This window comes from Pyrus communis, chromosome 10 (assembly GCF_963583255.1).
Source record: "Pyrus communis chromosome 10, drPyrComm1.1, whole genome shotgun sequence".
In the NCBI taxonomy this organism is placed as follows: Eukaryota; Viridiplantae; Streptophyta; class Magnoliopsida; order Rosales; family Rosaceae; genus Pyrus; species Pyrus communis.
In genome coordinates this window covers 26,190,350-26,206,852 of record NC_084812.1, presented here as the reverse complement: position 1 = coordinate 26,206,852, position 16,503 = coordinate 26,190,350, and the positions used below count along the sequence as shown (strand labels likewise).

Here is a 16,503-nt window from a genome sequence, read left to right as displayed (position 1 = left end):
CATTCGTGAAACACTAGATTGGAAGCTATGTGCATTGCAGCTTGATTATCACAGTACATTAACATAAATTGCTTTGTTTGAAACCCCAAATCACTCAACAGACCCTTAAGCCATATTAATTCACATGTTGTGGATGCCATCGATCTATACTCAGCTTCTACACTCAATCTTGCAATGACACTTTGCTTCTTACTCTTCCATGTTACCATATTTCCTCCCACAAACGTGCAATAACCTGAGGTAAACTTTCGATCTATTTGGTTTCTTGTCCAATCAGCTCACAGTAACTAATAACTTGAGTGTTATCATTCCTCTTCACGAGAATTCCTCTTCCAATCAATCCTTTGAGATATCGAAGTACTCTTTTAACAAGGTTGAAGTGTTCTATTGTAGGTGCATGCATGAATTGACTAGCTAAGCTCACTGCAGATGTAATATTTGGTCTTGTGATAGTTAAATAAATTAACTTACCAACAAGCCGTTAGTAGTAACCAATATTAGGTAGAGGTTTGCCTTCCAACCTGAGCTTGAGCTTGATGTCATTGTTATTTGAGAGAGGTATGTCGTGAGACTAGAAGAAGGATGATACCATATAAGAATTGTGCCCGATACTGAGCTTGTATTAATTCAACATTTATATAGAGCTTTACAAGATAGAGTTTGAGTGAAGAACAAACTCTTCAAAACAAACTAAAAGATAATTACAGAAAATACAAAAGCACAATATTATCATACAATCTGTTTTGAAATCAAAATATTAAAACAGTTATAGATTTGGATGGACTGATTCCATTGTTATCACTTGTGGTTGTTAGGGCGGGAACTGAGGTTTTCAAAGTTGATTTATCAAAATTAACCTCCCTAATCAACAATTGATGAATAAATGAATGGAGGCAGTCAGTAAATATATGAACAGAAAACAAGGCTGAATCGGGAACAACACAAAGTTGTTGCATTTACAACTGCCGCTCGCTCCAATGCTGCTAACACTCGATTTCTTACGTGCTACAAGGGCTACCAAACTTTCTCTAAACAGATCAACAGCCAGCAGCCTTTAAAAAGTTATCGTATGGGCTTGATGCCGGTAGCTGAAAGTGTGGATAGTGCTGATACTCAGTTACGCAAAGCATCGAAGAGCCATTGCCAACAGATTGGTTGAGTGAAATAGCACTGGATTCAAGGAATGGATTTCCACTCTGCAGTCCCAGATGGTTTTCGGAAACTCAGAATATGCTAAAAACACAATGTGCATACGGTGCAATAATATCTACGAGAAGAAATGTGAAAACAGATGGTAAATTAGTGGAAAATTTAGATGTCAGGTGTATGATTGGAGAAAAGGAAATACCGTAGGAGCGCCCAATGGAAGAAGAGAGGGAGTTTCCTTTTCCTGCTGGTTGCAATCACGAGTAGAAAATTTAATCAAACTTTCTTGTCTCTGTTGAGCAACTATAAACGTCGACAACTTCTGCTGCTTCCCCATTTGAAGGGCCTCACACTGGCCAGCCATTTCTATGTAAGGCATGTTTGTCGCAACTGACACTGATAATCGTCCAACTTGATGTGTTGTCTCCGAAACCTACACACAAATCACTTTCTTAATTAGCACTATTTTCAACTTGATGTAATGTCCATTTATTTACGTATTTTCTGTCCGATTTCTACAAGGGCCAAAAACCAGAAACAGTGTATGAGTGACCTCACTTACCGAATGTAAAAGCTCGTCAATGCTTATTAAGCTTAGACTTTCCACGGCAACTTTTGTGTCAGGGTCGGTTTGATTTTCAGCTGCATCGGCTAATACATCATCTCCAATTGTGAATAATGGGGGCTCAGCCTGCACAATAGAATCATTTTGCACGCTGACGCTTAATTGTTTGGACCTTACAAAAAAAAAGGAAGTTTGTTCGAGTAAATTACCTTATCAGGTTCTCCGTCATCTTGTACGCCAACTTGGTCGACTTCTGTTGGTGTTTCCATGCTCAACGGAGCTCCCAAAGGACATGCATCATCAGGCATAAAATCATTAAGCAACTGCTGTTTTATAATTGATGAATCCTGTAATAAAAACACTGAAATAATCAGTATCACAGAGATATAGTTCCAATAATCAAAATGTGATAGGAAAACATACCGCTGGTGAATTTCTAAGCGTCTGCACTATCATGGTAGCAAATGATTCCTTAGATTGGTTCTCAGATTTTTCTATGGCAGAAAGTGACCTTAAAGCATTCTCATCATCTTCTTTTGATCCATAAACTTTCCTTACTTGGTCAGGTCCAGAATTGACAGCTTGCAACTTGTGATCGTCAACCAGTCGTAGAAATGGATCAACCTGACAGCACGTCATCAAAGCATATGCGTAAGTATTTAGCTAGGTTAACTTCAAATACCTCAAGTCAAAGTAGAAATAAGTTAAAAGGTTCGCAAATAACATTCAGTGGAAATGTCGTCTGGAAACTCTGTTGCACGTACTGTTTCATTTGTAAGTGCTGCTTTAGCACAAGGAGCAAGAGCAACCACGTTGTAGGCTTTAGCTGAGAAGATGATCATCGATGTTGCCAAGGTAAAGAGGGATCTGCGTCTTGATGGCTGTAATCCTGCAATAATGAAATCCCCTAGTTAAAGATGGCATCAGAAAAATTACAACCCAAAATGGTTTACAGCCGTCAATTACATTTCAGTGCAACGAATATATTCAAAATAGAATCACAAACTAAAGTTGAAAATTTCATACTTAAAAAGGAAATTAGACCGAGATTTAAAAATTGCTACAGTTATAGGAAGCCTGCAACTAATTTCCAGCTTATTCATCTGTTAATGTACCAGTAATTGAGCTGCTTTTATGAACCTTAAACATGAAATAACTTCTACACAATTCCTAAATCTTATAGTTGTTGAGCAAGCAAATTTTATACAATCTCAATCTTGACATTTCTCCACGACATGAGCAATGCATTTATGTGGTTAAAACCTTAAAAGAAACTGTATGCTGCAGTGCAGTGAAAAATTATTATGTAAATAAATTGGACTCGATGGCTTACCTCCCCCAAGAGAAATGCTCCTTAAGGAAAAGGCTAGCTGAAAACTTCGGATTAGGGTCTCGTCGGATGTGTTCTACATGACATAGTGAATCCAAACAAAGGAAGTGAAAATTGGGGACAAACAAGAATGGAAGTAGTAGACCTTAACGATTAACGTGCAAGAAAAAATGGAAGTTGTACCTTGGTCCGAGCATAAAGCAGCACAAGGCTGTAGGTATTAGCTATTGCTTCATAGTTCTCAGGTGTATTTAAAGGAGAGATGGATTGTGCCCAGATTGATGAAAGCAGAAGGGTAATCTGGCGAGTGCTTAACCTAAGGGACATTGTCTGCAAAAATTAGTCAGAAGAAAAATGATCAAGCAATATTATGGTGTTCAAAGTATATAGTTGCTATATGACAGGGTAGCAGAACCACAAACCATACCGATTCTTTATCTGAAGTACTCGTAGTTTTTTGATCAGCAGAAGGTGTATTTGATGGATTCCTTCTAATACTGTAGGCTCGGCTATAAGTTGACTTCAACCGGTTCATCACAGAATGATTACTGACTGAAGCATCCTCATTACCTACAGGGTCACTTGTAGCTGATGGGTGCCTTCTTGAACTGAATTTGGACTTCAATCTGTTCAGCATGGACTCATTAGGAACTTTTGCTTCTTCCTGAATTACAACTTTGTCCTTCAGCTCCTGACCAATGTTTTCTTGTGAGTGTGATCCCTTGTTTAGTTTTTCAAAGAGGGCAGCTGAAGAAGAAAATACTGATACAGTTCTCGAGAGAGTCCTTCCAATATTATTTTTCTCTGTAGTAATGGGAGTAGCAGCACAGGGACGAGGGCAAACAGATGAGGGAACAAGCACGACAGAAAATATACGGTGTGCGCCCACCCTGGTTTCATGGTCTACACAGACCATAGCTACGAGTAACTGATGAAATAATGCCTCAGGAAATGTCTACAGAAATTCGGACATTCAAACCACAGAAAGAAAAGAAAAAAAGTCAGATGGAAACTTGGTAAGTTTGTGCACTAATGACTGTAGATCGAAGGAAGTGATATAGCTGATGCATTCTTGCCTTGTTTTGATATGTCAAATTAGGTATTGTTGCCACAATTTGACCAGTACGGTAAACAGTAGAAATCAAGGTTCTAGCCATAACAGCAATGTTAGTCATGTTTTCTAACATCACGGCCATCATATCAAGAACAGGACCTGCATCTCCTACCTGCACAATGTAAGAGCAATAAAACCTTGTGAGACTACTTGTTCCATCTTTAAAAAAAAATGTAAAGGATGTTACAGTCACCTTATGTATCAACTGCACAAGGCACTCGTCCACTGCTGCTTGAAATTTTCGGTTCCATTCAATTACTTCGGCCCCCAAATTTGAATCATCAAGTGAGCAATGTATACTTTTTCGCAGGTGTCTCATCATATCACTCAGAGCACCAATTATAGCAACTGATGATTGAACCTTTGCTTCTCGAGTAAGAGAGGTGGCAACATCAACAATGTCCAGCTGCATATTTGGGTTTTTAAGAACATTCTTGTGATCAAGATGCTTAATTAAGATGGACAATATGAAGTGCCTGTTCTGCCCTGCGAGAAAAAGGTTCACAGGTCATCAAAATATCAGTTGGACGATTGCAACTAATTTCAGCACAAAAGAAGAGTAGTCAAGTTCCCATAGACAAATTCTAAGCAATTTGAAGAAATTTAAATACCATAATTTTCAATTATTATCTGCATATCCATCAAGACAGACAGTGCGAGCCCGTGTTTAGGAGACCAGAGATCTCCATTATCAAAATAGCGGAACAAAGATTCTAATACACGCCGTACAGTTGTAGCTTCCTTGGCTAACTTGGCAATGTTGTGCAGGCAAACCCTTGACCAAAATATGGGGTTATTCATGTCGTCCCTGCAAACAAAAACAAGAAGAAATGTAGACACTAGCTATAACATAATGAAATAGCAAGAATGATACATAATGATAGTTACGCAATACTGTGCCAAGAAAAACTACCCTGCCACAAGGATTTCGCCTCTTTCACTCACTAACAGCCTCCAGGACGAAATCCTTGTCACAAGTTCTAGTGAAGGTGAAACTTCTTCGGAACTCCCAGTCTGGGTGTCTTCTGACTTTTTCTTTGGACCTCCATGATTTTCCAAGACTACTGAAACAACCTGATTTACAAAAGAAAAATAGAAGATTGTTGGAAGCTAATGATTTGCAGCTTAAAGAAGAACGAAATTGGACTATTCCATAATTTGCCATTAGAAGTTTATGAAGAAGCAAGGCATGAAACAAATACGGAAAGAACAAGAATTTGTAAACAATAGTTGATATCAAAAGGTGGTTTGTATGCGTTTTTTTCCTTTCTTCCAACAGCTACAAGTTGAAATGATACTTAATTAAAATCTGTCTGACTCTATGAACTTAAATGAGCAAATTTTTCTAGTTAGATAAAATAGCAATGGAAAGAAGTGTGAAAATAAATTATATAAGAATTAGACATATAGTACCAAATAAACTTACGCTATCAAATTCTGATGAAATATGAGAGAATTCACCCATGAACCAAACCTGCACACAAAACACACTTGTGAGAGTGCATATGAGAGAATTTGTCACTCTTACAAGATTATAATTCCCCAGAAGATCCAGTGCCGCTCTTTGTGAGTCACTAGTTACCCTTCTCACTGACATATAACAATTCTAATAAAGCTTTTGCGTGTAAGTAACAATGTGAAAATTATGAATATCAGACTACATTATACTAAATTGAATATCCTATGAGAAACAAGTATCAGTGCATGAAGTAATAAACAAAGTGAAATGGGGAAGAATTACCATTGATGAAAGAACTTGAAGCCCAGCAGAACGCAAGCGCTTATCCGTCCCATCCTCCCTCGTTTCTTGAGCTAAGAGACAAACTTTTGGAATCATGCCATCTAAGTTAAACATATACGTACCATCCTTCTGCAATATCAAAACAGCTACATGAGATTAAAAACATTCATAGGCGAAAAGCCTGCAGCTTCAAAAGAAAGTTATGCACAATCACCAAAAACAAAAACAAACAAACAACAATCTGAAAGAGAAAGAAGATCCCGACGAGTACTCCCACCTGATTATTTACAAACTCAAAAAGAGTTTGGCATCCTAAAAGACGTATTTCATCATGTCGTGTTTGATCAAGTAGAATCTGTACAATGCTAAGCACGCTACTTGCAAATAATGGCCTGCCATATATAAACATATCACAACTTGTACATGAAAACCAATAATTTCCGAACAACTACGCATGAGCTAAATATAACTGTAGAGGATAGTCTTGTAATTTCATTTCATTTTCATCAAGTCATTCAATATCTTAATGGTCAAGCATTCAAGGAAACTTTACCATATAACATAGATGAAAAAACTACTAGATATAAAGTCGTCCATGACCAAACCCAAGAAATTTACTTCAAATAGGTGGCATGATGAGTCTGACAACAAAATGAGCTAACAGATAATCATTGCCGTTTACAATTCTATAGAGAAAATCGAAAGAATCTCATTGATATATGCCTCCATCCAGCTTGTACAGAATCACTTCTTTGATACCATACTTAGATAATTCTAACCAGTTCTGATAGTGTTTGAGTTTGTCTGTGCTCGTGTTAGACCCACACCTTCTTAGCCGAGAATAAAATATGTGTACCTATATGCCAAGATATGACTGTATCTATGATCTATGCCACATGAGAAAACTAATGGGATGAATCTCAAATTTTGGCATCAACGAATACAATATCATTAAATACACAAATAAGGGTTAGCTTGAATTTCATAGCTAGGTGAAAAAGTCCAGTCAATTCACCTCATGCAAAATCTCAATCGACCCATAAAAAGTATTGTTTGTGTTGTGAACATAAAGTCCTACATTGGACATTCAGCGCCTTGCACTCTATAATCATGTGCCTGTAACATGATGCCAGAGCAGGATGTTCGCACATCCGTTTGGCCTGATTTGGCCACAGATGCTCCATGTCATCCAACATAATTAATCCGTGTGTTTGGCAAAGTCAGCACACATAGGAAGATGAGTTGAGAAAGTAAAAATCCACAGATGCTCGAACATTAACAATTTGGAGACAATACAAGTGAACCGAGCTTCAAAAAACTTGTGCCTTCCTTTTGCTAATGTGGATTGACTTGTTGAATTTCTAAAGTTCACTCAAGTAACCGTGGAAGGTGCATTTTTCCTTAGTATAGAAGTGCCCCATAATTTTCATAGGTTAAGACTCAAATATGCACGTTATTCTGAGGGGAAAATTCACAAATTTCGTGTTAAGTACGTTGTCATCAGTCTAGGACTCCAGCCAATGGATCTAGCCTTTCTCAATAATGTTTCGGAATCTGAAGACAGAAACATACTAAGCAACAACCTCGATAATGTACTCACATGTATTATGAACTAAAGAACTCACATTTGCTCCTTACAAGAGACCAACAACTTCCGGTAGATGCACATGACAACTTTCACAGAGTGAAAGTTTTCAGTCCTCAAATCCTTGTAACACCGTTGCTCCAGAGTAGTTGTGATCTGAATTATAAATTTTAGAACTTCTATCAACATGACAGAAAAATACACAAATGAAAAGTAAAATAAAATCTATAACTTTGAAAGGTCAAGAAAATGAATAAACATTATTTACTAACGGGTGAAAAAACAACGATAGACTGGAAGAAAATTAAAAGGTCCACCATTTAAATTTAATGAATCCCTTCTGTTTAGCATGTTTCAAATTTAAATGTCATTACTTTCCATAATTAAGTACATGCACATAATTAACTATCATTCTTCATCATCTTAGCCAAAACATAAGAGGTATTGTGTTTCAATTAATCTTAGATTTTGGCACTACACATATGCCTCTTACAAATTGATCTATCTCCAGATACATTACCAGTTCAATTTGGTGTAGTACTGAATACAAACCGCCCTTATAAACAACGGTCCCTCCTCCTGAAGAGTCCTCCAAACCAAAAGACTTCCACATCAGTAGAACTGTGACTAAATTCCACAATGACCTTCAACTTTTCTGTTCAACTAGTTAAACTATTATATCATTCTAAGAAAATCATACCCTCACCCAAATTGACTTAAGTCAGCAGCTTCATATACAAGGATACATCACAATTTTGACATTAAATTATCGCTTAAGTTCATGGCAACAATGTGAACCATATTTTACATAATGAGAAGAGGTTGCACCTTTGGAATACGGAGAGGAGTTTTTGAAGCATATTCACATAGTTTACTAATCTTGCGATCGTTTGGTTCTTCGTCCTGCCAAAATGGGAAAGAAATGATCCAATAACACAACTGAAGGAACAAACATAAAATAAAAACTTTGCATACAAACCAGTTGTGCTCAAACCCTGATTAAACAAAAAGGCCGAATACAAAATTGTGAGGAATTCATATTAAGGGAGGAAAAAGAAGGGGAAATGTAAACACCAAATTGTGAACAATTTTTGGATAACACTATGGTAACGTGATAAGAACCGTAAATTTAACAATGTAACTTACAGAAGACTTCACCATATTATCCGAGCTCATTATATAGTGAATAATAAAGAGAAAATTGCTCGTTTCTTGCAACACAAGTTACCATTTTTTTCACAAGATCCCCCAATAACCAAAACGCCTCACATTGCTTCTGTATACAATTTACACGGTTTTTTTTTTTTTTTTTTTCACTTTGCAGCATAAAATTAATCTTCAATTAGACATTCACAATAATTTTAAAAATACCCAACAAGAATAAAAATGTGAATAAAAGAGATCACACCGGAGAGCGAGGAAATATCTCGGCGAGCATCTGCTTGTATCGTTTGACGGGATGCCGTGATCTCGCACGCAATGCCGGACAGAAGAAACACAGGCTTTCACAAACAGGGAACACTTGCCTTGAAATCACACCCATCTTTTTTTTTCTTCAGCCAAGCTCCTCAATGTTTTCAAATCATCTACAACATATACGTATACATGTACCTTCCGTATGTATCTATGTATATGTATATGTAAACGTTGTGCAAACAAAATTTCAATTCGGAAGAAATGGGAATGCGTGTGTTTCTTTTCCTTTTTATTTTGTTTGTGTTTTTGGTTCTGAGAGGAAGTGGGAATCGGATTGTATAATTGGAAGAAGGTGACGGTGGTGGTGGTTGTAGGGTATGCCTCCGGGGAACAGACGGTGGAGATGGATCGAGGGAGAAGAACGGATCACCGAAGTTCACCACCGGAGGAGGAAATGTGTTGAGAAGGAAAGGAGAAGGGAAAGGAGAATAAATAAGTAAATAAATAAATTATAGTCACTCACTCTCTCTCGTTTGTCGTAAAAATAGTTTTGGGCGTTTTATATACGAAATAGTTATTACTACTTCTGCTATTTTTGGCACGCTCTCTTTCTATTGTGTTTGTTTTTTTTTTTTAGTAATGATATTCATACCATATTTTTGTATCACAGGTTTATACTATTTTAGGTGACATTTAATATGAACATCCATATCATTTGAATTAATCAAAATTTTAAATTTAGTTCATTATTTAATAAACTAATAATTAAAAAAAACTAGTTAATTAAGTAATGATTGTGGTATACGAGTAGTCATTCTCCTTCATTTATTTGGGTTTTGCAAATTTTTCAAATAATGTGGTTGTACACATCAGATACCACCTAAGGTAGTATAAAAATGTGGTACAAAATTATGGTATAAGTAGCATTACTCTTTCTTTTTCGCTTGTTCGTAAGGCAGACGTGAGTGCAATTACATTGATTTTTATGCATTGAGTTTGAATTTCTCATTAATTTAAACTTTTAAAGAAAAATATCATTTGAGAAAGAGACCAAAAAGAAAGAATTATGATGGAAGCTTCTGTTTTTATTATTATTTTTTTTTAAGGAGGACAATTAGTAGGAAATCACGGTTCACTTAATAATTTTGAGAAATTTTGTAATTTTGAATTATACTTTGGTTATGGCGGAACATGTAGCCTTGGATTGTGTGACCCACATTAGTGATATGGCGTGTCAACTACATACCTGTACTATTAGACAAATGCTTATGTGTTTCTAAATTGTGAATTTGAATCAAACATTTTGAACAAAATCAACTTAATTTAGAGTGATATGATAAATAAGTGAAACTCGTGTTTATATATAGAATAATGTTAGGTACATGCGTTCAAGCTAAATAAATATTTTTTTTATCCTATTAAGAGAAGTCGATCGTTTGGGTTATGGATTTCCTCATATAACTAATTAATAATATGAGGAGTAACTTAATTAATTCTCAGCACATGCTCAGTTTTTATATAGATTCATACTCTAAATACGTCCTCTAACGTGTGACGAATTTTAAAACTTAACACGTGAAAAAACACAAATCAAATAGTGTAGAGCACATGCGGTTTACCTGTACGAGGTTTTATATGGTTCTTTATTATGTACTCTATTGACGTTTTGAAGATTAATTGTATTAAGATTTATATAGGCTTTTGCGGAGATTTTATTTTTTATTTTTTTCATGTGATAGACATTTATAGATTTCATAGACTTTTATTGACTATTGTTAACTCCATGAAACCTACCGACTTTTTAATGATAGAGTTATTTTTAGAGTTTACGATTAGGAAATGGAGTGTCAGCTCGACGTCTCCAGACGTGAAGGCTCATCGATCTGTCACTCTTGAATAGAAGAAGCAAAATTTCATTAATTTAATTGTCAACAATCACATATCATTTACAAAAAGCTTTTGAACCAAAATGGTTTAATGAGATTTTCATAATATATAATTTTGATTTCTGAGATTGAAAATTAATAGAAGTGATCCCTGAAATTATCCACCATCCATTATTTTGGTTCTTCCACTAAAAAACTATGTTAAGTGGTTCATGAGCTTTTTAATGGAAGGATCAAAATGATGGATGATGGACAATCTCAGAGACCAAAGTTACGTGTTATGCAAATCTCAAGGACCAAAATTATGTGTTATGCAAATCTCAGGGACCAAAGTTATGTGTTATTCCCTCAACTTAACGGAGTTTTTTAATGACATGACCAAAATAATTGATGCTAGATAATCTCATGGACCATTTTGACTAAAAAGCCTTTACAAAATAGTATTGAAATAGATAGTCTCCCAAACATAACTCTTGTTTTGTCAGTTCTTCCTCCAATCAACTGTCTGTTGCGGAAAAACCCTAACCCTAAACCCTCTCTCTTCTTTCCGTGCCCGTCTATTGGAACTATTCTCCACCACTGCCTATATATACACGAGATCATGGAGTGTCTAGAGAAGGAAGAGATATGCTCCTCCACGGCCATAGACGACGTAGAGAATCAACCACGAGCGCGCATATATCTTGTCGAACTTCAGCATATATGGCGATACCACTTTTGAAGGGGCTTTGCCTGAAATTCCCAAGACTATACATTATGGCACATTACTAATTTTCATGTGTTGATATTGTGGCTCTATATTTTAGTTATAACGTCGTTGACAAGTAAGATAGGTGGATAAAATAGCACCACTCATTATTTAGCAAGTAGGGTCAAGATCATGGACGTAGCCATAAACATTGTTTAGTGGGGTTAACTTTAAATGACGAAATTAAAAATTGAAAATTCGATACAATGTTATCAACTTATTGTCCAACTACATGATTTTGCGTAATTGGTGTTCAAAACGCTAATGAAAAAAGTTACATGAATAGAAAAGGTGAGAAGGTAGGAAAAATATAGAACGTGAGAGGATAACTTATATTTTTAGTCGTTGAAGCAACTTTTCATGGCGAAAGGAGTTTTCTGGGGGCAACTGCCTTGAGTAGGCACATGCTGCCGCCGTCCATGGTCAAGATCCTACTACAAATATTTTTACAATGTTTTCAAGCCTTGGATCTAGTTGCATTGCATCTAATAGCCTGCCTACCATTGTTTTTTTTTTTTTTGGCTTTCAAATTTTTTATTTATGAAATAATACCTGCCTACCATTGTAAATGTCTCTCTCTCCTAGCCGTTCTCCTTCAATTTCTCCTCAAAGAAAGCAACAGGCAATCGATCAGAACCACTAACTCATCCCTGCCAAATGCCAAGCTACAGAGAGAGAGAGAGAGAGAGAGAGAGAGAGAGAGAATTAACTGTGCCATGGATGCTCATTTGCAAACTTCCAGCCCAACAAAACAAAAACAAAAAATTCTCTTGCAATTGCAAACAAATACTCAAAAGACTGAGAGAAAAAGCAAGAGAAAGAAAAAATGGGCAGCAAGAAGGAGTTTCATACTTCTCAGAAGATTTCAATTGTTGGACCATGTTCTCTCAAGTTAAAAGAGCTTTTTGGAAAAGTAGCAAAATATGCACTGGGTTTCTTCTTAATGTATGCTCTCTGCAACGTGTCCCACTTCCTGTTAAAGCCGTATTCTCAGCCTCGTATTACCTCCAACACCGTTGTAAGTCCCTCTCTCTCTCTCTTTCTCGACATGTATTCACCTTGTTTTTTATTTCGTTCTCGTTATTTTGTTTTGGTTTTCCTCTTCACTTTTCATTTCAAAAGTTGGCAGTCAATTTATTTCATAGCGGAAAATGTTATTCGCACTCTCAGTTTGTGATTATGCACTCCTACGAGTATTTTAGAATTTCACGTGCTTTTAATAAAAGCGTTTCTTGCAAAACGGCTTGTCTGCAGAAGCATTTTCAAAGGGCCCTTGTGAGTGCATTCGAGTGTGAATAGCAGATGGGATCAAGCGTTTTTTTGTTGTTGTAGTATTTGATTAAACGAAAACTTGCTTCCTTATTCTAGTAAGGCCTATTTCATAATCGTGTATGCCTTGTGGCGGCTCTCATGTTCTTTAATTGTTTGGAATCTAAATGCTGCATTAGAGAGTAGCAGTTTAATGTAGAGTTGATCTGAATGCAGAAAAGAAACTGTACCTTTCATTTTTAACACGAAAGTACCATCTTTCGCGACCTTGGATGGTGTTTTCTTTTAGGTGCTACTCACTTGCCACTGTTATTGTGATTAAATTATTGTTATCTCTTATGGTACGCAGATAGGACTGCTGATCGGAAACTTAGGGTTCATACGCGACCTAGTAACGGATTCAGGCAGTAAAACGTTGAATTTCATTGTTGATTTTGGCATGATCGGCTATATGTTTGTGTTAGGCATAGAAATGGATCCATATATACTCTTTAAAGAACCAACCAAGGATGCTAAAGTGGCCTATGGTGGTATGCTCTCCACATTCATCCTAGCCTGCGCTATAACACCATTTCTGCAGTTTACAGATGGCGGTTTCAAGGTTGATTTCACTCTCTCCCTCTCCACAGTCCTCTCTAGCACCGCCTCCCCTGTACTGACACGTCTCATAACGAGTCTCAAAATAGGCAAGTCAGACATAGGCCAGCTTGTCATTTCTGCAGGAATGCACGCTGATTTCATAGCCACTCTTCTCCTCTCAATTGGTTATGTCTTTTGGCCTATTGAATCTGGAGAGAGAGTTTTACAGACTTCAGAACGCGTCCGAACATCCGTTGAGATGGGTTCTGCATTGGTGATCCAGACACTTTTTGCAGCCTTTGTTTCACCAATCTTCATGAACTGGGTCAACAATGAAAACCCTGAAGGCAAACCCATGAAAGGTTCACACCTAGTGCTTGCTCTTGCTTTCATGGCCTTGGTCATTGCCTGCTCGCCGATTTATGGATACAATCCTGCCTTGAGTGCATTTATGGCAGGAACCTTTTTACCAAAGGGGGGGAGGGTATCGAAATGGGTGATCGGCAAGATCAACTACTTGTTATCTACCATTTACTATCCCATTTTTTTCTTCTGGATGGGTTATGAAGCTGTGTTAAAGGAATTTCAACCCGACCAGTTCGGGACATGGGCAAGGTTATTTGTACTTTTTGGTATAGCAACAGTTGGAAAAGTTGCTGGAACTGTCATATGTGGAAAGTTGTTGGGATTTCAGTGGCCAGAATCTATTGCACTCGGCCTTCTTCTCACTACCAAAGGCCATTTTCACATATACTTGGCCATTGCTGCAAAACAAGTTAGTTTCTGACCTCTCTATTTTATTTTTCTCAAATTTGCTTTCCTTTTCCTTCTCAATTTTCTGTGGTACTTTTACTCCTAAAGTTATCAATGGTACTGTTTAATTTAGCATCATGCTCTTTTTCCTCCTTATCAGAGAACTTACGAGTGGCTCGTCACCATCAAATTGGTCATATTATTTGAACCATGCTGATCTTGTTGCGTTTTGCTTTTCTGATATGTATGCAGGCTGGGACAACATCTACTTCAACCAGCACTGTGATGGTAATAGCTATATTTTTCACGGTTGTCCATGCACCATCAGTTGTGGCGCAAATCATCAAGCGTGCAAGGAAACGAGCACCTACTCATCGAATGTCGCTGCAATTGCTTGACCCTTCAAACGAACTTCGCATATTGCTATGCCTTCATGGGCCTCAAAATGTTCGTACTATGATTAACTTCATTGAGATATCTAGAGGGACAGCTGACCCTGGAATTGTGGTATATGTAACAGACGTGATAGAACTCACAGACGAAATAACAGCCTCACTGGTAAAAGAAGAAGGGGTGGACACCATGACTGTGACTCACACAGGAGTGAAAGAAATGAGAGCTCAAGTCACCGCTGCAGTTCAAGCATATGTAGGGGAGAGCGGAGATGGTATGGCACTCAAACGGTTGCTTGCACTCTCGACTATCAATGGCATGCCCCAGGATATTTGCATTCTGGCAGAGGACTCAATGGTAGCCCTCATCATCTTGCCATTTCACAAGGTTCAACGTGCAGATGGAACCTTGGATGGCGGAAATTCTGCTTTCAGATATGTGAACCGTAAGGTAATGTATATCAGACAGCTGAGTATTATTCGAACAGCTACAAATTCTAGAAGAAAATAGTCAAGAATTCAAGCACCATGATCATAATTGTGACGATGATCTTTCTCTAGACTCTAAAGGAGTTAATATCTGCTCAATTTTCCAAGTTCTTCATTTCTCTAGACTTATCTGTTTTAGCATACTTCTCATGGTATCAGTTAATGATAAACTATGGTTTTAACAGGTCCTCAAGAATGCTCCATGCTCCGTCGGGATTCTTGTAGACAGAGGTCTTGGACTGATTGAAAAACTACCAAGAACTTACGATCATTCTGTCAGTGTGGCGGTCATTTTCATTGGTGGAAAAGACGACAGAGAAGCACTTGCCTACGCAGGTCGTGTAGCAAGCCATGCAGGTGTAAAGCTCACAGTCATTAGATTCTTGGTAGATGCTAACTCAGAGGCGGCAGCCAGACCTGGACATTACACAGTCAGCCGTTCTGAGCAAGAAGAGGAAATGGGGCTTGACGATGAGTGTTTCGCAAGCTTCTACGAGAGACATGTCGCATGCGGACAAGTTGCGTACATGGAGAAGCATATGGCCAATTCTGCCGAGACATATTCTACCTTGAGGGCATTGGACGGGCAGTACGCGCTCATTATAGTGGGACGAGGGGAAAGGGTGAATTCGGTTCTGACATTCGGGATGAATGACTGGCAGCAATGTCCGGAGTTGGGACCAATCGGAGATGTCCTTTCGGGTTCTGATTTCTCGGTGAGAACCTCGGTTTTGATCATCCAAGAAAACAGTCTAAAAGGACAACTAGATGGGCTGGAAGATGACTTTTCGATCATGTAAATGTGTCAAACATAGCAAAAGATAGCTTAGAATTTTAGATACAAATTGTAGCAAGGAATTACCACAGATGGTTTGTGAAAATTGTAGTTTGTATAGAAATTTAGGAGGAGCTATGTGAGGTAGTGAAAACTGTAAATTAACAAAGGCATTTCTGTCTGAAGGCTGCTACGTTTCAGCTTTTTATTTTCTACAAGTAAATTATTTAGACAACGCAAACGCAACATTTGGGCCATGCAAGTTAGCTAGGGTGCAATCTTCCTTCCTGAGGCCATTTCCAAAATAGCTAAACATAACCTTGTCTAGAATTGTCGTCTTGCAGAAAATTTATTTTTTTTGAATGAGCAATGTCAAGCCATATTCATATATCATCATCAATTGCAATGGTTAAACATAGCCCTCTCAATATTTTATTAGTTTTAAATTTATTGGTTAATTTAATTAAACTACAATTGGATGTTTTCAAATATAACTACTGAATTTGAATTAATTATTGCAATTGAGGAGTTGGCCCCAAAAATGGGGCTAAGAGGTGGGCTACATTAGGGTTTGACAATTTACGTGCATGCGTACATGATTGCTTTTGATAATTTACGTGCATAACCTAAAATATATCGAAATACGTTTTAGATAGTTACGTGTATAAACTAAAAATTACCAAAATAAGCAACATACAACCTATAAAATCCTTTT

At 37.3% G+C, this 16,503-nt stretch overlaps 2 protein-coding genes across 2 annotated transcripts; one reads left to right on the top strand and one right to left on the bottom strand.

Annotated features, from left to right (window-relative positions):
• Nucleotides 1–617: 617 nt before the first annotated feature.
• On the bottom strand, nt 618–9,069 carry LOC137746469 (protein SEMI-ROLLED LEAF 2-like). Its single transcript, XM_068486487.1, has 19 exons — nt 8,890–9,069; nt 8,310–8,384; nt 7,522–7,637; nt 6,174–6,288; nt 5,897–6,025; nt 5,582–5,629; nt 5,069–5,229; nt 4,767–4,963; nt 4,349–4,641; nt 4,118–4,267; nt 3,469–3,996; nt 3,225–3,371; nt 3,045–3,117; nt 2,476–2,600; nt 2,135–2,335; nt 1,921–2,058; nt 1,709–1,837; nt 1,349–1,579; nt 618–1,196 (listed from the first exon to the last, which is right to left on the bottom strand). Exons 1-19 carry the CDS (start codon nt 9,022–9,024, stop codon nt 1,038–1,040), a joined length of 3,150 nt encoding a protein of 1,049 aa, XP_068342588.1. The 5' UTR covers nt 9,025–9,069; the 3' UTR covers nt 618–1,037.
• A 3,288-nt stretch (nt 9,070–12,357) lies between these two features.
• On the top strand, nt 12,358–16,072 carry LOC137746674 (cation/H(+) antiporter 28-like). Its single transcript, XM_068486675.1, has 4 exons — nt 12,358–12,549; nt 13,150–14,154; nt 14,385–14,975; nt 15,199–16,072. The coding sequence occupies exons 1-4, from the start codon at nt 12,358–12,360 to the stop codon at nt 15,811–15,813; spliced, it is 2,403 nt and encodes an 800-aa protein (XP_068342776.1). The 3' UTR covers nt 15,814–16,072.
• The last annotated feature ends 431 nt before the right edge of the window (nt 16,073–16,503 follow it).